Source organism: Suillus fuscotomentosus (genome assembly GCF_016647785.1).
Source record: "Suillus fuscotomentosus strain FC203 chromosome Unknown F5891scaffold_11, whole genome shotgun sequence".
Lineage (NCBI taxonomy): Eukaryota > Fungi > Basidiomycota > Agaricomycetes > Boletales > Suillaceae > Suillus > Suillus fuscotomentosus.
In genome coordinates this window covers 1,030,976-1,051,874 of record NW_024539523.1, presented here as the reverse complement: position 1 = coordinate 1,051,874, position 20,899 = coordinate 1,030,976, and the positions used below count along the sequence as shown (strand labels likewise).

At 46.2% G+C, this 20,899-nt stretch overlaps 8 protein-coding genes across 8 annotated transcripts; 4 read left to right on the top strand and 4 right to left on the bottom strand.

The window, feature by feature from the left end:
- Positions 1–194: 194 nt before the first annotated feature.
- F5891DRAFT_977578 (uncharacterized protein) lies at positions 195–2,837 on the top strand (the record flags this gene model as incomplete). Its single annotated transcript, XM_041376718.1, has 7 exons — positions 195–745; positions 824–1,160; positions 1,207–1,269; positions 1,397–1,678; positions 1,727–2,092; positions 2,143–2,457; positions 2,505–2,837. The coding sequence occupies 7 exons, from the start codon at positions 195–197 to the stop codon at positions 2,835–2,837; spliced, it is 2,247 nt and encodes a 748-aa protein (XP_041229662.1).
- A 1,134-nt stretch (positions 2,838–3,971) lies between these two features.
- On the bottom strand, positions 3,972–5,652 carry F5891DRAFT_66120 (uncharacterized protein). The gene is made up of 14 exons (XM_041372680.1): positions 5,586–5,652; positions 5,387–5,515; positions 5,260–5,325; positions 5,177–5,206; positions 5,017–5,123; positions 4,927–4,966; positions 4,798–4,870; positions 4,714–4,747; positions 4,640–4,656; positions 4,578–4,582; positions 4,398–4,526; positions 4,328–4,348; positions 4,061–4,276; positions 3,972–4,003 (listed from the first exon to the last, which is right to left on the bottom strand). The coding sequence occupies exons 2-13, from the start codon at positions 5,446–5,448 to the stop codon at positions 4,174–4,176; spliced, it is 687 nt and encodes a 228-aa protein (XP_041229661.1). The 5' UTR covers positions 5,449–5,515; positions 5,586–5,652; the 3' UTR covers positions 3,972–4,003; positions 4,061–4,173.
- A 64-nt stretch (positions 5,653–5,716) lies between these two features.
- On the top strand, positions 5,717–6,432 carry F5891DRAFT_1016541 (uncharacterized protein). The gene is made up of 2 exons (XM_041360943.1): positions 5,717–6,222; positions 6,282–6,432. Exon 1 carries the CDS (start codon positions 5,793–5,795, stop codon positions 6,021–6,023), a length of 231 nt encoding a protein of 76 aa, XP_041229660.1. The 5' UTR covers positions 5,717–5,792; the 3' UTR covers positions 6,024–6,222; positions 6,282–6,432.
- On the bottom strand, positions 6,432–9,476 carry F5891DRAFT_1016539 (Nop14-like protein). Its single transcript, XM_041360942.1, has 7 exons — positions 9,116–9,476; positions 8,797–9,058; positions 8,672–8,745; positions 8,551–8,616; positions 7,740–8,504; positions 6,903–7,691; positions 6,432–6,854 (listed from the first exon to the last, which is right to left on the bottom strand). The coding sequence occupies exons 1-7, from the start codon at positions 9,359–9,361 to the stop codon at positions 6,444–6,446; spliced, it is 2,613 nt and encodes an 870-aa protein (XP_041229659.1). The 5' UTR covers positions 9,362–9,476; the 3' UTR covers positions 6,432–6,443.
- Positions 9,477–9,866: 390 nt separating this feature from the next.
- Positions 9,867–10,961, bottom strand: F5891DRAFT_1209154 (uncharacterized protein; the record flags this gene model as incomplete). The annotated part of the gene is made up of 5 exons (XM_041369127.1): positions 9,867–10,049; positions 10,102–10,283; positions 10,343–10,522; positions 10,573–10,722; positions 10,773–10,961. The coding sequence occupies 5 exons, from the start codon at positions 10,959–10,961 to the stop codon at positions 9,968–9,970; spliced, it is 783 nt and encodes a 260-aa protein (XP_041229658.1). The 3' UTR covers positions 9,867–9,967.
- Positions 10,962–18,032: 7,071 nt separating this feature from the next.
- F5891DRAFT_1276203 (uncharacterized protein) lies at positions 18,033–19,061 on the bottom strand (the record flags this gene model as incomplete). Its single annotated transcript, XM_041370227.1, has 5 exons — positions 18,827–19,061; positions 18,731–18,772; positions 18,526–18,675; positions 18,301–18,473; positions 18,033–18,227 (listed from the first exon to the last, which is right to left on the bottom strand). The coding sequence occupies exons 1-5, from the start codon at positions 18,957–18,959 to the stop codon at positions 18,033–18,035; spliced, it is 693 nt and encodes a 230-aa protein (XP_041229657.1). The 5' UTR covers positions 18,960–19,061.
- Positions 19,062–19,588: 527 nt separating this feature from the next.
- On the top strand, positions 19,589–19,948 carry F5891DRAFT_890277 (uncharacterized protein; the record flags this gene model as incomplete). The annotated part of the gene is made up of 1 exon (XM_041373280.1): positions 19,589–19,948. A coding segment is annotated over one exon (360 nt), but the record flags the coding sequence as incomplete, so codon positions are not given.
- Positions 19,949–20,098: 150 nt separating this feature from the next.
- Positions 20,099–20,359, top strand: F5891DRAFT_946547 (uncharacterized protein; the record flags this gene model as incomplete). Its single annotated transcript, XM_041374683.1, has 1 exon — positions 20,099–20,359. A coding segment is annotated over one exon (261 nt), but the record flags the coding sequence as incomplete, so codon positions are not given.
- Between the last annotated feature and the right edge of the window lie 540 nt (positions 20,360–20,899).

Below are 20,899 nucleotides of genomic sequence, written 5' to 3'. Positions count from 1 at the left end.
CATAGGAATGGTGTATGTGCAGTGGCAGGTACTTCATGTCCTCAAGTTGATTGAGAAGGCCTGCGAAAATACAATGTTTATTTGGTCATGAACCATACAAATTTCATTGAAAGTCAAATCTACTAACCTGGGCTTCTCCCATCACCAACTGTATCCCTCGCTATCTGTATCTTGCTTCTACCGACCCCAGCAAAATGTCTTCAGCAGCTGGAACCACTGCTCGTAGAACACGCACAAATAACGCTGATGCTTATCCTGGTCAGGTTGTGCTCAATGCAACTAGGAAACGACGTACCAAAGCTGAAATAGCTGCTGACAACAAACGTCTCAAAGAAGACCTCAAAACAAAGGAACTAGCTGCCCTGCAAGGTATCGAGCGCCTCGCAAATATACAGGCCAAAATGGAGCAGGCACAGGCTTCTGAGGCAGTCAGAAAGCCAAAGCCAGTTAGACCACGTCCAGTTTCAGCCAAGGTGATGTCTTCATCACAGCCTCAACCAGCAGCCGCTGTGCAGGGTGGAGGACATGGGGATCAGAGAGAAGGTCAGGAAAAGCAGGGCCAGCTGACGGAAAATATTGGGGAGGATGACATGAAAGTTGAAGCATTTGAGGGTGTTTCAAAACTGAAGCCTGGAAAGAAGTCACTCAGAGATGCGGTTAATGCGTGCTTGAAATCAATGAATTCGAAGGCTGCTGAGCTTGCACGTGTTGATCTCACAGACAGGAAAGGAAACTCTTTACCGATGTATGTTATCTTCTTAACTCCCATGTTACTACTCTCTGAGTCGACACTCTTCTTCCTTAATTTGATGATGGAATTCAGGTCTGCTGTCAAATCTTCATATAATGGCCGTATCAAGGCCTGGGCTTCAGATGTGCCAAGTCCTTCAAGTTGTTCATCCGAAAATGGCGGCTCCCGGTGGTTGATTTCTGTTTCAAAAGCCTCTGTCCCTCCATCCACTATATTCTCCCACTCTGTGACAACGGCTACTTCAAACGTGACTAGCGTAAGCTCCAAAGCCATTCCAGCAAAAGGTTCTGATGTGTCTGCCATTCCTATCAGTGATCTGGTTGGAGGATTCGGCGATGAAGACATCAACGACTCATACGAATGCCAGGCTGCATCTGAAGTGATGAAGACAGGAAGACAACCGGTTGAGGTATGTTATTTTCTACTCTAATTCATCAAACTAATGCTTTTCAAAGCCTATCCTCCAGTTCGACAATGTTACTGACTCGGAGTCTGAAGACGTCGAACCTGGCAGCAAGGTATGCATTTTTTTTGGTCATTAAAATAATATTTGACTGTTCATTGTTGTTTGGGGACACATAGTTACATCCTGGGCCAAAATTCAGTGACCATCCCCCACCGTCATCTCAACTTCGTATGTTACAGGCTGCTCGCTACTTGGCTGCAGAAAAGTCGAATGGCATTCCCCCACTGGCTACTCAGCCTCACCAACCTCACGTCACCCAATTCGCAAGTGGTATGAAATGGAAATTGGCGTCAGGGCCCAGCCTCAAAACCGTGGAGAGTTTTGATGACCTGGAGGAGTCTTCACTAGCTAGCCTTAGCTTTGTCGGTGACACTGGAATGTTGATTGACTCGGACGATCTGCAGGGAATGCAGGAACCCATGGTTGTTGATATCAAGAAGGCCCCACGAACGACATCCTCGGTGCGTTGTTTTTTCACATACAGATCAGACTTAACTTATATTCTCCAGACTACCGTTATGACTACTGATGCTAAGGTACCACCTGCAAAGAAGGTCAAGACCGCGTTAAAGGTCAAGACCGAACAAACGGACCTGTCAGACACTCCCTTGGCGTCCACACAGGCGGATAATGGCCCTTGGGTTGAAATGATCAAGGCTTGGTCGTCCTACCGGAACACAGATCTTCCTCCTGCTTGTCAGGACGGACGCTGGCCAAAAGTATTTCTTCTGACCATCTATTTGTGGGCAGGAAGTCAGCCGAACCTTTGGAACATTAGTGATGACGCCCTCCTGGAAGCTATTAACCATATCTTTCAAGTTGTCTATCCAGAGGTCAAGTACGCACCCTCCTTGCAAGGCTCTGTTTTTGGTGTTGTATGCTTGTCTACCATTCATTTTTCCCCCTCTCATGCACTTAATTTTAGACCAATCAACGCCTCTCTGAGTGGCGCAGCAATTTCGGCTCTACCACCATCGCCATCATCATTGACTTTATGGCTCGGAATGATGACACTAACCCCAGTGACCTCGCTGAGTATCTTCTTTTGGATTTTGCATTCCTTTATGAAGACCTGGATGTCATTGACAAGATGAAGACTTTCTGGTCCCCGTTTATGCTCCAGCTGGTGGCCACCGGCCACCTCCAAGCAACAATTGGCCATGCCAATGTTCCAGAGCTTAACACTGAGGCTCTCACTGCGAGCAGGATTAGTGGTGTTGTTGGGATAGCTGCTGCTGCGGTAAGTTTTCTTTCTTTGCTCGAAAATGAAGCTAATTTATTGTGCAGTTGGAACGTGCCCTCAAGATCATCAAAGACAATGTAATTAATATTGAGGATGTACTTGCAGCTCCCCCGGCGCAACGCAAGCTCATGGTCAAAACACCGAAGGTGTTGAACAAGGCCACCGGGAAGGAGACCTCGACTGCCCATGCATTTTCGGTAAACAATTGGGGCCCAGCTACACACTCATTTTCAAAGTCAGCTCATCTGAAGGGCAAAGATATCATGAGTGATATCACCTTGATGTCCTGGAAGCTTCTCAAGAAATCCAAGTCTGGACTTGAAGACTTCATTTCTGACGACGACTCTGAAGAACTTGATGTGTGCCTCTTGGTTTGATAACTTAGCTTTCGGTATTTTCTCATTTTTTGCGTCCAAACGACTCCCATTAACAGAGCTTGTGCAGATCGTCCTTGTGGTACTACTCATCCGGCATTTACCCTAGGCTGCTTTTCTGTTGGTTTTGGAGCTGTGTCTGCGTCTTTCTGGTTTGCGTTTTTGCTATTATCTTGCACTGCGTTTCTCTTTGTGTCTGCTTGGACTCACATTTTTTACTACTTTATACCATGTTTTTACACATTTTTTTGACTTTTAATAGACGGCGCAATGGTTTCTAAGATGCTGTTCTCTCATTTATAATGTCTGAAAAATGGCCATCAAATAAGTATAAAGGAAATTTAAGTCGAAATCAGAGGACGAGTGGCCTTTTTGTGACTTTTCTCGCAATGCTCTGAATTTTCATTTTTGGTCCCTTAAATGTGTTTTAAGTTACTATTAAGTCATAAAAATGAATCCGTTATTTTCCTGATGTGTTAATGTATAATTTTTTGCGCCCAAGAATGATTTTCTAGTGATTTGTTTGTATTTTATTTATTTATGCATTATTGGGATGTGTACTGTATCAGCAGTTTGATATACATGTCTGCCAACAACAATTCGTATTCGTTCGCAGTTTCGGTGAGACTATGTATCTGTCTTCAAGTTGGTTCTCCCTACGCTAAGCCTGGTTCTTTACGTAAACATTGTATGTTGGGTAGTCAGCATCCGTAGTAGATACTTTGCAGTTTGATCCTTGTGATGCTTTGCCAAGTGCCAGTGCCCCAACTCATTCCACCACTGGTGGCCCCCGCGAGCTCGAATTCCTAGACTCGTCTACTGCAACCGGGCGCTCGACGGGTACGCGTATATTGAGTTCCATGTCGTTGGGATTACGAGGCGATGTGGGCCTGAACTCTGTATTTATGGGGCTTCTTAAGCTTCTAGAGCCTCGGGAGTAATTCTTAGACTCGAACTGTGAGCGGAGACCGGACATCACGCTTCTCTGCATATTGAGCGTGCTCTGACGCGCGACGATCACTTTCTCTATGTGTTGGGCATTTGGCTGTGTCATTTCTGCGAGTGTGTGTAAGCAGGATGGCAGTCAAGCTCTAGGATGTTGCGCACCCCGTATACTAATGAGAATCCGTTGGCTCATGATCCAGGTCACAGTATAACCTATTGATGCCCTGATGATGCATTCTGAGCAGTCTGATCTCCTTGGCGCCAGACGATGCGAAACTTACCCTGCCGACTAATGATGGAAGCGAGTGGATACAATAGAGCTAAGTTTTGGCGTATCCATAATTCAGCCTACGTACCTGAGTCTCGAGATTGGTCGTATGATAAAAGATGAGGTTCAATACGTTCGACACTGAAGGAGTGTTAAGAGGGTACTCGTCACAAGCAGAGCACACTTGCCGGACAACACGAGAAAATATCCAATGCCGTCATAAATCAGACTAATTATGATGAGCGACGCGCATCGGTTCTGTCAGTCGCAAGGTACTTACACCCGTATCAACCGTTCGACTCTAACAGCAATGATTTAACAACCCTAAAGACGTGGAAGAAAAGGCGCACCTGCTACTGAGAGGATTATAACGCAGAAGATACATGGTAGATACCGTCACCATCACGATGTCATACAACATCACAGGGAAGTAGAAGAACCAGGTTGACAGTACTCTGGCAGAATTTACTGAAGTACAGCTATGGTTCATGGAGATCTGGACAGAACACTGTGGTAAAGGAATCACTCACTTTCCCTGTGAAAAAAAAAACGTTATTTGTATGAGATCTCGTTGTAAGAAACAATGACATACTAAATCAAGGACGGCAGCTTTTTGTTCTAAAGGTCAATAGCGAAATCAAGATCAAAACATTGACCAGAGCTTACGGGTCCCGTGAAATAGATCAACGAACCACTCCGCCTAAAGTGAATGTGAGACAGGGTTTAATGTCTGTGTAGTAAAGAACTCACCGAAATTGAGAAGAGGTATAGCAGCAATAATGCAATTCCTATCCGCCTATCTCTTCTTGCAATATTGAATGTTCTACGCGGTATGTTAAATCTGCAGCTACAACCCACGAACAATTCGACGGGACACACCTCACACCTAGAATGACCTGTGATATCATAGTTTGTACGACTACAACATGGTCACTAGAGTCCTGGTGCGTGAATACCAATACGACACACCTTTGAAGATAGGCGCAACAAGATAGTATTTTTGACAGGTTTGTTGGGTAAAGGTAGTGGAGAAGAACCCGTAATTGCTGACTACTATAGTCACGATACTGACATAGCTGCATCAAATGTGAGCAAAGAAATCGCATAACGGGATGTGGACACAAAGTACCGTATGAGAATGAATAAAACGCAGGCAAGACTGATGTGATTGGGCTTGTCAACGGTGGTATGTGAATGGTTTCGTACACACACCTTAAATGAAAAAATGACGATTCGCTTTGGTAAAAACGCCATTCTGCGGGGAGTGTAAGAATATAACTGAGCATAATCAGCATATTGCGACGACTACGAGGCCATGACGAAGAAATCAAAGACTTGCTCATAAAACCCGATAGACATGCATGCTATTCGCAGATATTTCTCCACGATCACACTTTCCATAAGCAAACGCTGCTCTATTCAATGGATAAAATGCACGTTTATTGGCAACGTGTCAGATAAATATGTCCTTGATAGAGATAGAGGTGAGGGGTGAGATAAAAAATGCTAGCGGCTGCAAATAGGGATCTATGACTCACCTGGACGTCGCGCTTTCGACACAGAAAGGAAACAACTTGGAAGCAACCGTGATAATGAGAAGGAGGAATGGAACAAGGCAACGCTTTTTTTTACCAAGACCGCACTTTGAGAACAATTGAAAGTGCTCGCGTAGGCAACAGGGTAAGCTTGCCCAGACTCGTCCAAGCACAAGCCATATTTGAGATTGAGCTGGCTTGAGCTGGCAAATGCAATTGCGAGGGGCCAGCGAGGTACTCCGTTTAAGCCTAACTTTGCTGATATGGCATCTGTTCAATGAGCTGGCGACTCGGAGGTACTTAAGGATGAATCATAACGACTTTGGAACCCAGGTTGGCGAACGTTGCCGGAGGCTCAAATGGTTCTGTCCTGATCCCGTCCTGGGTCTGCCCAGAAGCGCAAATTTTGTCCAAATTCTGATAAATAAAGACCTTTTGTAGAGGCGTTTTTGTTAGAGTATTTAGCTAGAAATCCATAGCGCAGCTCAGCTGGAAACATAGAAATATGAAAATTCAACCCCCTTCTATAACTGTGTCCAATTCGGTCTAGTTGTTTATCCAAGATTTGCTTGAGCTTTCTTATCAATTTGGGCTGTGAACGGTAGTGAAAATTAGAGTTGTTTTATACACTGTGGCATGCCTGATGAAACGGAGGACTGATGAACAGGTAGCAGCATCCCCAATCGATGAGATACTTACCTTTGGACGGGACCCGATGTGCAGTGTGCCGCACCTCTACTATGATTACCCATCCTTGCAACACAAGGAAATTGTATGCGTGGCTTATTTGCAATTTGCCCATAATAGGGGAGCTCACACCTGGCAGCTTGCGCGCTTGCGGTCACCTAGTATTCAAATAATCTACTTACGTCCGGATCGACGCTTTTCTTTCGCCTTCTCTCTATCCATGGCCTTTTGTTCAGCTCTCTCGCCTTCCAACACTGAAAACGCCTTATTCATACGGTCCTTGTAAGCGCGGTCCTTTTCAGCCTGTTGTTTGTGCTCGACAGCTGCCAAGAACTTCGCATCCTTTCTGAGCTCACGAATGGCCCCCTTCTTCTCCTGCTTGACTTGGTAGCGAAGCTTCGAGGCCTCGTTACGTTCATGATCTGGATCTTGCCGACGCAGGTAAGAGGAGGACCTTGGCTCAAACTTGGGTATGTATGTCGGGATCGGAATTGGCTTGTGGGCCTGAAGTAGAAGAGGCCTACGAGCTTGACGAGCAAACTTCAATAACCTAGTGAGCTTGTCTTGCAAAGAGGAGGCTTGCGTCTAAATTGTGGTTAATTCACTTTTCGCACGATCGTGATGTAGACCCACTCGAACGCCCTCCGAAAGTTTTGTGATGCTGAGTTTCGTCAGGATATCTAAAACTGGTTGATAGAGCTCAATAAAACCGTCGAGGCTCTTGTACATTTCTGAAAACCGGTCCAGAAGGCGAAAAGCGAGACCTAGTAGATCAAGTTTATCCTGCTCCTGATAATTCTCGTCAGTCAGGAGCTGACATAGGTTTGGTGTGCGAAAGTCAAGATGCTTGGACTTCTTGACGTCGATCGCAAGGGGTGCACACAGATCTGAATGGAAGTCGGGGGAAGGAAATGAACCGGGTATTGACGTGTCATTTTTAAGAGAGCTCGGAGCTAGGTGCAAGACCGCGTTGATAGAAAAGTTAATGGCTTCTGGGACCAGGCGTTTGGACAATCCCTCGTACTGTAGGAATATAGAGGATAAGAAGAGTCCACTCGTTATGTCCGTTAGTGACCGAATACGACACAGCCCCAAGTAAGCACCCATGAGAAGCCGTGCCGGTGAAATGACGGGATGGCTCATGTCACTACTAGACCATATGACTCCAATGGTGCGCAAGAGGGACAATTCAGCCGGTCCTGGCCATGTTCTTGCACCCAGTTCAAGAGCTCCCCGCGATAATCCCCGTTCCAAATTTTTGTGCATCAGCGAGAGTTTCTCCACGAAAAATCCCGCGGATTCGATCGGGTACGAGCGGCAAAGTGCAAAGAGGTGGGGAACAATAGAGTTCAGGAGTGTGAATCGTGGAGCAGGAGGAGATGTGATATAGAGTATGTGGTCAACAAGGACGGATGTCAAGTTCTACAAAGAATGTCAACTGAGCTCACAGCTGTCGAAGGAAGGCATTACCTGAAGCTTCACTTTATTATCCGGGGAAAGGCTTGGGTGATGCAACGTGCGTATGCGCTGAACAACAATAGGCACATCCGTATCATCTATTTCTCCAATAATCTCCAGAAACTCTTCGTGTGACTCGGGGCAAGGGAAAGTGAAGGGTAGGTCATGTCGAACACCTGGTGGTTCCAGTTTTGCTAACTTCTGGTTTGTTGTGATTTCGTCGAATTCACTTCCAGAGGTACTGCCTGCCTCACTGCCAAAACTCGTTTCACTTCCCTCCTCCGCCTTACTGTTCTCATCTTCACAGTCGGTCTCCTCGTCCTCATCCACACCCACACCTTCGTCTTCATCTTCCTCCTCCTCGCTGTCATCCTGCGCGACCCCCTGGTCGATCCCGCGAACTAATCCTGACCCAATAGTTGTGAAGGATCCATCCCCTGGAAAATCGTCCTCGAGGTTGTCGCCGCCTTCTCCTTCTTCTCCGAGCATTCTCCGCATTCGCTGCCTTTCAGCTCCCTCTAGAGCTTCTTTTTGTTCGAGCGCAAGTTCGTCTTCCGTTTTCGTGCGATCCTTTGCTATTGCGCGTTGATCAAAGGCAAGTTCGCGAATCTGTCTGTCATAGTCCATGTCGACGGAGGGAATGCCAGGTTGGGAAGCCACATTGCTATCGGCTATCTGTGCGTTAGGCGCGAAGAGTAGACCTCTGAAGGAATCGAAGTCTTCGTCCAGTTGATGTCGCATACTCTCTTCCTGCGCTTGGTGCAGTTGACGGAGAGCCTAAACGAAAATTAGGAAGTCCCCGGTAAAAAGTATCATACATTACCTTATGTTTTTTACTCTTGGCGATGAGTTCCGCCATAACTTCCGCTTTCGATTTCTTCCGGTCGGACTGGAAAGTGGATAAGTAAAAGAACATTTCCTCCTCTAAGGTATGAGAGGCGCACCTGATTGTCTGTCTCGTCCTTATCGCCGAAGCCACCAAAGTGTTCCCTCCCCACGATGTCACGATCGAGTTGGCCTTGAACGAATTAAAGAAAACATACTCGATACAAAATATATGAATGCTCACCTTCGTCTTCGTCTTCATCCATAGGCAAACCGACATCATCAAAATGGTCGAGGTTCGAAAGGCTTTGGCCATAGTGCGTGAGGTGTTCCTCGCCCTCGAGATTAAATGCGGCCCCTTTGGAAGCTCGTTGCCTTTCTTGCGTGAAGCGCTCGAGCATGCGCTCCTCAAGAGACATAGACGGGTCGTTTTCACCAAAGCGCTTGTCAATGACCCCGCCAACACGACGCCTGTCTTGGATCTCTTTTAAAAGAGTCTTCTCGCGCTATTGTAGGCAATGTAAGAGACCTGTCGATACTGCTAGAAAATAAAATTTGCGCACCTGTTCCATACCCGCTTGTTTTCTCTCTGCGGGTTTCCCTTTGGACCCTTTGACCTTGCGTCCGCCGATATCATGTTTGAGCTTCGTGACCTTGGTGTCGAAAGGATTCTTATGAAGTGCCTTCTTGAATTTATCTTCATCTATAGATCCTGACCGCTTGCGCTTCTTTCCATTTTGTGGGGCCTTGCTGATCCCCGCTTGACATAACGCTGACTTGAGCTGAGATAACTGAGAGCCCTTCGTCATGCCTTGGGTAGTGTAATGATCGCCCGCCAACAAGATGTAATGCTTATATAAGCAGATAGTAACGGTGAGGTGCACACTGTTAAGTCGATTCCGAAAGTCTCGACTCACGTGTTCTAAAAAATAGTGAAAATGCTGAAAATTCATTGAAATCAGTTTCGAGTTTTGTAGGCCTCTGAACGGCTTCAAACACACCATCTCACACCTGACCGAAAAGAATGAGCTTTGTACCTGTATTTGGACAAAGGATGTGGAGATCAAGCACATGCTGCTGTTCTTGAAAGTCATCAGGGAAAGCCTTCCCCCCGAAATCGAGGTAATTTCCAGTAAATCCCTGGTTTTCCTTTGATTTTCAGCAAAATCATGTTTTACTGTTTTATTTAAGTCCGGTCATAGTTTCAACGAATTAGTTCGAATTCCAAGTGATTTCTTCTGAATACTAATGAATTAGTTCGAATTCACTCGTCGGTCATTGTCAAAATACACGAAAATCAACATTATATTGGATCAGAATGGCCTGTCAGTATGTACGAACGACTATCAAAATGTACAAAGTGAGATCAGTAATACATGGGTATCCGCGGGTGCACATGGCACAACAACCTTAGTTCAATCCTCGGACATTGCACTGAGATCGAGGTAGTCGAAGTTGCTCAGCGCACCAGATGGCAGCAACACATTGTCCGACACACTAACATAATATGTTAATGGCAGGCATTCAATCAGAGGATGATGAAACACACCAGACAGCCTTGTAAAGCCGTGTCATCAGCGCATGATACTTCTTTTTACCGCCTTCAAAGATCTGAGTGAGGGTTGCTTCATGGGCTTTGTAAACGCTAATGTAGACAGTAGCATTGAATGATTTGACTTGAGAGCTCGACGGTGGATTGCCGCTCCTCCAGTCCATCAGTATGGCATAGATCTGCAACAACCGTCACATTTAGTAAGTATTCATCTAGAAAATACAAATAAAAAACGTACAACAGTTGCAATCAAGGCAACCATAGCTATGGGGAGCTCCGGCTCATCATTGCCATCTAAGACCGACACAAAATCTTCATGTGATTGAACTCCGATCGAGTTCTCGCCGTCGAACAATGACTGATGTAGCGTATCGATCATGGCCTCGTCGCAGAAAGGTTGATCACCAAGGACTTTACCCTGGGCAGTGACATCAATATCGACAATGAAACATGACACTAACCACTCACATTTTGGTTAGTCGGAAAAATATACTTGTGACTTTTCAGGAGCTCTTCGACCTCATTGGAACAACCTCTCCGAAGTGCGAATCGAGACACAACGATTTGATGAGCGAGCTTTTTGATACCAGTGCGGAAAGCACTAAGCCGTCCCTCAGGCTTCAAGCAAGAGCATCAGTGTCGAGTTCATACCAAAAACAAACACGAACAATACTAGCAAGAGCAACTGCAAAGTCAGTGTCGTGTTTAAGCCTCTTCAATATAGCCCTTTCTTTATGCTTGTAGGCAGCATTACTGACTGCTTGCATAGCCATGGTTCGTTTCTCGGTGATAGTAGGGAATGCATTCTCGAAGATAGCAGATTTCTTGAGTTCAAAGACAGCCGTCTTCAAAACCATCTGTACGCGTGTGTTCTGAGCCTTGAGGTTGATGGAGCCGTCTGCTTCGTAAACTAGATTAGTGAACTCAGGCCATTTGAAAGGCGCATAAGTGTTGGATGTGTCACGTGGTTCCGGTCTGGGGGTTGTGACAGTGATGGAATCATCTAAGTCATGTGACGGCTGTGCAAACTGTGGTCTCTACAAAGCAAAAATCAGAAATTGTTACGAACTAGGATAGTTCTTAACAACAAAGGCTCGATAGAGCGTTCACGTTGTTGAGATCTGTATAGCTCTTCAGATAAGAAGAGGTTCGTAGACTTAGTCAAAGGAGTGCTTCGACTAAGAGATCGATTCAGACGTCTTAAGATTGGTGGTCTTAAGCGAAGGAAGTTTCTGGGTAAAACCTAGTAAGATTGAAGTGACGTTCCTAAGTAAAGTACACGTGCTTAAATAGGAAACTATATGCGCATGGACCAGGGCTACGGTGAGAAGATAGTACAAGAGTCGAATACGGAAATAAGACCAAGAAAGGAAAGTTAAGTCGCTAAGGAAAATGTAGGGCATAATGGCAGATACGCGAGAAGCAAAGGAAGTAGAGTGATTGTAACATTACCCCCTCACTAGGGTTGAAGCCACCGGATTCAATCATCCTGATTAGCGTAGTAAATGGGATCATCCGAGTAATCTAGGGCATCTGGACCTTCGTCTGGTCCGGCTTTCATGCGTTCTAACTCGTAGAGCGCTTCTTCTTCCCTGCATTGGGCGGCATATGTGTCATCCAAATCATTCTCCCAGAGTGCGAGTACTCGGTAGAATCCGTCGTCCTTCCAGGTTAAGGAGGTGGGGGATTCCCCAGTGTAGTGCGGGCAGTAGAGCGAAAGATGGCCTGGAGATAATTCTCGACAGACGCGGCAGTAGTATTCGGGACAATGAACTTGCCTATGCCCGAGCGTTTTGCAGTATCTGCAAACACAATTCTCATCGGGGTTAGAGGAGGTCGCTCGTAAGGGCGATGGACCCGGTTTCGGGCTAAGTGCTCCATCTGCGCTGGTAGCGCGTTTCTTCCCTTTATCAGTACGGGAACGCTGGCCTCGTACTCTCTTTCTGGATGGGGCGGTTCGTCGTATAGGATGGTGGACTGCGACATCTTGTCACTCTGCCTCTGCGATTAGCTCAGCGGGAGTGGCAGGTTGGGTTCTTCCCAACGCTTGTATCGGTACGATCCCATCTGTAAAGGTATGCGAAGATAATGAGTCCGGGATGACGAGCGGGGGATGAATATGGAGTGTAGCCAGTGCGTCGGCTAGATCTTGCACCTCGTAGTGCGAAAGGCACTGGTGGTTTGGGTCAGCAGCGATTTCTTCGCGGGTGGCGGAAAATGCAGTATAAAGATGGGGAGGGTGTTCGATGGTTTCTACGGCGGGAGCGGGGACGGGAATTGCTTGGGGATTTTCTTCTCTTAGGGACGCCATTATGGCTTCCGTTGTCTGCACAAGATTATTGACCGCAGCCAATAGCTCATTAGGAATGTTAGCGGGAAGAGTAGGTATGGCGTCTTGATAAGAGGGAGGAGGGACTCCATCTGTGGTTGCGGGGTTCGTAGGAGAAGGCGGGCGAGCAACTCCTGCGGTTTGCTCTGCGACGATGTGGATGACTGTTCTAATATCATCTTTAACTTCCTCAGGAATAAGATGCAAAGCAAAGTTGCGTATGCGCCTCTGCATATGCATGAGGCTGTGGCAAACTGTGTTGTCTTCGACGAGGCGGCAGACTCGCTCGATGATTTCAGTGGCTCGGATGATGTTGATAAGGATGTTAATGGAGTGGGCGTTTCTTCTGAAGAGAACTCTGGTGAGCTCAATAGCATGTTGGGGGCAGAGGAGTGCTGCCTCGATGAGGGTGAGGTCTTCAGCTTGGGTGATGAAGGTTTCGTATCATTCGTCGTTGGAGTCGAGGGTGGCAGTTTCGAAGGTAGAGTGGTAGGGGAGTGTGTAGGTAGATGTGGGGAATGGCATATTGGTTGCAGGTCTTGTATCTGGGTGAAAACGATGTCGTCGAGGTATTGGGTGATTTCAAATTGCGCTTCTGACTTTATAGGCTCTAAGGGTCTCTTCGGCATTTTCCAGATTCTTTTCGGGGATCCATTCGTTGCTAGCCGAAGAATACCCTTTCCACGATACGAGATATCGACGGCGATTTCCATTTCCTTTATGTGCGAGGATTGCTTCTATTTCATATTCTTCTTCTTCTTCGAGAACATCAGGTGGTGGTTCTAGAAAGTTCGGACCGTGTACGTCATTTTCGCGATAGGAGGATAGCTGCGAAGCGTGGAACGTAGGGTGGATCCTCCATTGCGGCGGTAATTGGAGCGTAAACGCAATAGGGGATAGCACGGCCGTGATAGTGAACGGGCCGTATCTTTTGGGTGCCAGTTTCCGGGATGGGAGTTTTAGTCTTAAATTGGCAGCTGACAACCATACCTTATCTCCGACTTTCCATGGTTCGTACTTCTGTCCGAAGGATCTTTCCACCATGCATTGCATAGCAATGTTATGACAGGAGACGGCTTCTTCTCTTATCTTTTGAAGAATTCTGACTCGTTCCTCAGCAGCGGGAACGTCTGATTCCGGAAGTAAGTGTGGGAGAGCTTTCGGCTCGTATCCCATCATGATAAAGAAAGGGGATGCATCCTTTGCGGAGTGTCTTCTGTGATTGTGAACAAATTCTGCCATAGGGAGATGTTCCACCCATTCGGAAGGATTGTTCTGGCAATACATTCGAAGATACGTTTCGAGTTCCTGGTTTAATCGTTCGGTCTGTCCATCGGTTTGTGGGTGGTAGGCAGTGGAGGGAGCTAAAGAATAATCTAGGAGTCGTGCAAGTTCGATCGAGAATCTGGATAGGAACTGTGGTCCACGATCGGAGATTACTTTGTCATGGAGACCAAATCTTTTGAAAACGTGTTTTAAAAATAGCTTCGCCACTCCTTCCAAGGTAATTGTTTTATGGCAAGGAGTAATGATCACCCCCTTACTAAGCCCGTGGTCTACCACGACCATGACACTATCAAAGCCAGAAGAAACGGGCAGATCAGTAATGAGATCGACGGAGATCTGGGAAAAGGGGCGAGTAGCCATAGTGCTGATAGGGCGTAGGGGTGGGGTTACAGGGTGAGTGTCCACCTTCATCTGTTGGCAAGTAGCGCAGCCATCGACGTAATGGCGGATATAGGTGCCCATACTGGGCCACCAAGCTTCCCGCTTGACGAGTTCTTCGGTTTTAAAACGTCCGGGATGCCCAGCAGAAGGGTGATCATGATGCTTCCGTAGCAACTGCGGACGATGCGCGGGAGGAATATAAGCTCTATTTTTGTAGAACAGAATATCATCGGCGATATGCCAGTCGCTAAGTGATGATTTCATAGGAGGCAAACATAGGCCATTAAGGGCATCTTGCACGGCAGAGAAGAGGGGGTCGTCAAGGGGTGCGGTGGAAGCAATAGCTGCTCGTAATTCATCGTCGATTAGGCGGATAAACATGGAATCAGGAAGGAGGACGGCGTCGGCATTATCTCCCGATCCGTCGCCGTGGTCTGGCCGGCGAGAAAGGGCATCCGGAACTGCTAATTTTGTACCGGGGACGTGATATAACTTTAAGTCGAAAGAAGTGAGGAGTAGTTGCCATCTGGCCTGCCTTCTGGATAGGCGTTCTGCTTTTGCGAAATAGAGGAGGTTCATATGATCAGTAAACACAATGACCGGTTGTGGATGTCCTTCGAGGTAGTGTCGCCAATGGGTGAGGGCGCGGATAATAGCTAACAGCTCGCGATCATGAATGGGGTAATTCCTCTCAGCAGGGCTGAATGACTGCGATAGGTATGCACACGGGTGATAAACGCCATTGGTGTCAGTTTGCAGCAATACCCCTCCTGACGTGACAAGAGAAGCATCCGTAGCGACGGCGAATTGATGGTGGGGGTCGGGGTTCTGAAGAACAGGGTGCGAAGTGAAGCATTCTTTGAGCTTCTCGAATGTTTGCTGGCACAGGGGCGTCCAAGAGAACGAGACATTCTTCTTTGTTAGGTCAATAAGGGGTCGAGCAATATCCGAGTAGTGGGAAACAAAGGTTCGGTAGAAGTTACAAAAACCCAAAAAGGATCGAACATCTTTAACTGTTTCAGGGATGGGCCAGTCCTTGATGCCTGCCGTCTTCCCTTTATCCATTTCTACACTTCCTGGTTTGATAATCATTCCAAGGTATTCCACTTCCTCCGCGTCGAATGTGCATTTCTCCGGTTTGACAAATAACTTTTCTTTTCGAAGTTTGTCTAGAATAATGCAGGTTCGTTGTTGGTGTTCGGTGGTTGTTTCGGAGAAGATGAGCATATCGTCCATGTAAATGACGAGCCATCCTTCGTTGAGTTCAGCTCTGAACGTATCGTTCATATACGCTTGGAAAGTGGCTGGGGAATTGCATAATCCGAAGAACATGACCATGGGTTCAAACAGTCCTTCTTCCGTGATGAATGCGGCTTTCCACCTGTCATCCGGATGAATCCGAATGTTATTGTATCCGGATCAAATATCAATTTTTGTGAATATTTTTGCGCCATGTAACCGTTCAACCAAAGATGATGGGAGTGGCAGGGGATACGCGTTTTTGATAGTCTGGTCATTCAAGAAGCGATAGTCCTGGCATGGTCTGAGTTCTCCGCTTTTCTTTCCTACAAAAAAGAATCCGCTTGCTTGAGGGGATTTAGATTTCGTGATGAATCCTTTGGCAAGATTTTCCTCGATAAATCTTTTTACTGCGTTTCGTTCGTTGTAGGAAAGGGGGTAAATTTTGGACGTTTTGGGAATAAATCCGGGCTTCGTTTCGATACGATGGTCGATACCAGGTCTCTTGGGGGGTAGTTCGTTCAAGCCGTTTTTTGCAAATACGTCAGAGAAATCATGGAGATACTCCGGTACCAATTCTTCAAAAGTTTTTTTTCTTTTTTCTTTTTCTTCTGAGGCGAACTCCTGTGCTTTGTTACTAAACTTGGATGACTCTTCGATTTGTCGGAGATATTCTCCTTCGTCCGTAAGTTCGGTTAGAGATGATGGTGACGTACTCCAGGCGTCTTCTTTTGTATTGAATTTCTTAGTGAAGAAGGTTTTCTGTGGTCGAGAGGTTTGCTTGACATATTTCTCGATTTCGGCAGATTTTTCTGTTGCCGGAAGGGACACCGTCTGTTTGGTCCAGTCTATAGCGGGGTTCATGGCTCGGAGCCAGGGGATCCCTAGTAGGATCTGGTCTTTTTCTCCTAGTTTGGTAATGTTGAATTTTCCTATCATCATCCTTTGGTCGATTTGGACGATCAGCGTGCAATACCGTTCTACCGGTCCGCTACTGAAGTAGCTTCCATCGGCGGTTTTAATGTAAAAAGGGTTTTCGAGTTTCTTGGTTCCAATGTTATGCTTTTTTACGAAGTCCTCGGAGATATAGGTTCCTGATGCTCCGGAGTCAATTACTGCGGTGGTTTCGACGTTTTTCTGATGCGTTCGGGATACGAGGGTTATGGGGACACGAAGTTCTTTCTTTTCACCAACTGTTCGTATTAGGCGTACAGGTTTTGCTGGAGATGCTATCGTCGATATAGGTCTCCGGTTTAAAAATCCTCATCAATTCTTCTAGCTTCTTCTTCCTCTACCTTCCTCACTGCTGGGTAGGGGGCTTTCTTCTTCTGCGGACATTCCCGTGCCCGATGTCCGATCTGGTGACAGTTGAAGCATTTTCCCGTCCTCATGTATTCTTGTTTGGCTTCGTCGGTGATCCGATCAATAACCATGGTATCCCTATCTCTGGCAGGGATGTATCTTTGATCTCCGCGACCGTTCTTCTTCTGGATTTGTCGCGAAGGAAACCTGTTTCTCCGAGCTAACAATCTTGCATAGCAATTATCCAGATCGACTACTGCAGCGATGTAGTCATCAAGGCTCTTGGGTACCCCTCCTGCGTTGAACATCTTGGTTAGAAGTCCTCCGTTGAGGCCGTTCTCGAAATGATAGATCTTCATATGTTCTTCTTTGATTTTTGCTTGGGTAAGCAACCTTTGGAAGTCTGCAATGTACGTCTGCAGGCCTTCTGGGCCTTGTCTTAGTTCCAGGAGTCGTGCCAACGCGGTCCCAGATGGGTCAATCGGTCCGAAGGCTTTGTCAAAGCTTTCGTTAAATTCTTTCAAGGTTCCATAGCCCTTCTTCTGTCCAGTTGAGTCGATGTATTGGGCCTCTGCGAGGAATTCTTCTTTCCATGACCTAGCATTTCCTTCGTTCATGAACGAGGAGATGAAGATCACTTTCTGAGCGTCGGTTTTATAGATTTCCGAGTTGATATCAATGTAAGCATTGCATGAGAGCATGAATGACTTGGACTTGTCTCTGTCGCCATCGAATGTAGGAGGATGGTTGATCTTGAATTCTGTTGTCTTGGATGAGGCTGACATGTTTAGTGGTGGTACAGGAGTACCAAGGTTCAGGGCTTGGAAGGTAGGGGTGAGTGAAGTCAGATTGTCGACCTTTTCTTCGCCTGCACTAGCTGTCTTGCTCAGTCAGGATTTTTCTGTTCTGGTTTCGAAGTTTCTTTGACACGTATGGATATAGGTGTCTTTCTCGACTTCAATCTTTTGTTACGAACTAGGATAGTTCTTAACAACAAAGGCTCGATAGAGCGTTCACGTTGTTGAGATCTGTATAGCTCTTCAGATAAGAAGAGGTTCGTAGACTTAGTCAAAGGAGTGCTTCGACTAAGAGATCGATTCAGACGTCTTAAGATTGGTGGTCTTAAGCGAAGGAAGTTTCTGGGTAAAACCTAGTAAGATTGAAGTGACGTTCCTAAGTAAAGTACACGTGCTTAAATAGGAAACTATATGCGCATGGACCAGGGCTACGGTGAGAAGATAGTACAAGAGTCGAATACGGAAATAAGACCAAGAAAGGAAAGTTAAGTCGCTAAGGAAAATGTAGGGCATAATGGCAGATACGCGAGAAGCAAAGGAAGTAGAGTGATTGTAACAGAAATAATCGTGAATCGGGCCAGTGAAAGGGATTGTTAGGTCACCTCAATCTGTTGTCGTCCTTTGAGCTTGCTCCTTTTCTTCTTCTCGTCAGGCTCGCATTTGACCTTGACTGAGTCAGCTGTGACCGTGACAAGTTGGCCCGCTGGATCATCATCATCCCATGTTGATGCAGCGGCTGAACTATCACTGTAACGTGAAGCAAGGCGGGGTGGAACAAAACGCGGAATCTGACATTGTACCAATTTGTAAGTGACTATCAGCTAGTAAATTTGAAATCTCATGCACCTCTTTCATTAGTACCTCATGAAGATTCTCCGGGGTTTTAGACAGTAAGTCTGAGATATCACTGTCGTCTTCAACTTCCACATTGACATCTGACTTATTGGATTCAGAGTCGCTGATACCATATTCACTCGCAGAGTCATCGGTGTCAACTGACACACCATTGTGACTCGTGAGAGTGGAAGCTACACCTATTTTAAGTTGAGTATCACTTCGACTCGGTTTTAAAGAGGCCACACATACTGCTTCTCTCACGACCACCACCTTCAACTGCTTTCTGTGTCTTTTCGACTGCTTTCAGTGTCTTCCTTACTGACTTTGTTGCAGGCGCAGACAGAAGCTCAGTCACCGTTGGTGCACGCTTGCAATTATTGCTGGTTGTATTATTCCAGACTGACATAGGTATGTAGCATAATTTTTTTTGCACAATATGGGTTTAGGCGCTCACCTTTGCGCTCCAGTGCTTTTTTCTTTGAAGACCGTTGCAGCTCTTTGCGAGAATGTGAGTTTTTTTGGGTCTGATTATGACAGCCTCTGTACTCACTGCTATCTGCGATGTCATCAGCTATGTCTGGGGTTACGACCTCAGCGCCGGAAGACACTTGTCTTGCCACTACTTTCTCTTTCTTTTTAGCATTCCACTTCTGAGCAGCTATCTCAGATGGATGGGGAGGCATTTTAAAAGGTGAATGAGTGTTTTCTCTTTTCAAAGAGTGTACTGCTACAAAATTGAATGATACAGGACACTGAGGGTAAAAAGAATGTAGCAGTCAAGTTGGTGGGCAGTGTTAAAGAAAAAAGTTCATAGTCCGCTGAACTTTGCATGGGCAGGGTTGCAGGGTTGCGCTGGGGCAGGGTTGACAAAGTTCGTAGTCCGCTGAACTTTGCTTGAAGCTTTGTTTGTGGCTGTAGGTTGTCTTTGTTACGGCCCTTGTTTTTTTACCACCAGAATGATCACTTGCCCAGGCTGTGCTAAGAACTTCGAGCTCGCTGGCCATTCTCATCATCTTGCCACTACGAAAAATCCGCCATGTGCAGCTCTATTTCAACATCATTCTAGTTTTTATATGGATACAGATGACGATCACAGCGACTTTGAACCACCAGCATTAACTGAATTTACAGTCTCGCAAAGGATGCTTACAGAGCTACTAACCATAAAGACGAATATACGCAAATGACACTCTGGCTTGAAAGACGCGAGAAGATGTTATGGCACAATAATTTCGTCCAATGGCGCCTTGCTGGCGATCCTCCTCCACAAGACAGGTTACCGCCCGACATGGACTATCATCGCTCGATCAAGATGACGAAACACCCAACTATTAGATGTGTTCCATTGGATAGTGTAGTTCGCGACTATGGCGCCACTTTTTTCACCGAAGCATTAGCTCGTTATGTCGTTCGCACAAATCAACCTGGCCTTTCTCCAGCGCAACTTGAACAAGAAGCTTCCCATGTCATCCTTCCCTTCCAGACTGTTGCCGCATTCCATAGGGTCAAGTTCCACGCAATCAATGCTCACAGATATCGTGATTCAACCATTACTGTGGATTCAGTGCACTGTCAGCCACCACGAAAGGACAAAAGAAGGCAGATAGTTCCTGTGTGCTTCGACACGGTTTTAGTTAACGAAGATGGTGGTGGGACGACAGGTGTTGATGGTGCGTGTTTTTTGTACTAATCCCTTGTAACATCATGCTAATATTTGATCATCAATATCAGGGTATCGTGTTGCACAAGTGCGCATCATCTTCACGCTGACAAGCCAGGCTACAGCTGCCTTATTTCACACACCTGGAATTTTGCCTACCCACTTGCACATGTGGAATGGTTCACGCCATTCGGGCAGCCTGAAGCAAACCATGGTTTGTATAAAATTTCCCGCCTCATTCGTAATGGAGAGTGTCTGGCAAGCATCATTGACATTTCTGATATTCGCAGGAGTGTACATCTTATTCCAAAATTCGGCCCTGTAGTACCTCGTGAATGGACCAGTAGTACCGTTCTGGAGCTTTGTTCTACCTTCTTCGTAAACTCGTTCAGCGACAGGCATGCTTATTTAACTATTATCTGACTAGTACTAGAATCGACTACATTCATCTGAAATACAATGATTTCTGTGAAAATACTACATTTCCTGGAATTCAACCGTTTTAAGCTCGAGTTTGAATATTTCGGTGAATTTCCTGGCAGAGGCTTTCCCTGATGGTATAGAGTGTATAGAATGATGGGAGGTAAATCTTAGCATATTCTACACATTTTGGATGGATGCTGCCAGCAAGTGGCGAGCCCTTTCATCTAGGTCCTCTCAGAAATGAACTTAACAACAATTTTCCACAAAGCGATAACCACACCATTTCTTTGCACATTTACTGTTCACATTTGTAGATTATATTCATCTCCATACTAGGGCTGGTCACCGTAACCATATACGGTTATGGCCGTACAATTGTATGGTAGCCATACAGGTACTGCCTGTATCGTCCCATATGCCATACGGTGTACTCGATATTGTCGACGGTACGGTGTGGGTAACTATATGGTCATATGGTCAGTCAATACGGTCATATGGGAGACGAAAAACATCGAGTTACTAGTACAGTAGCTAGTATGT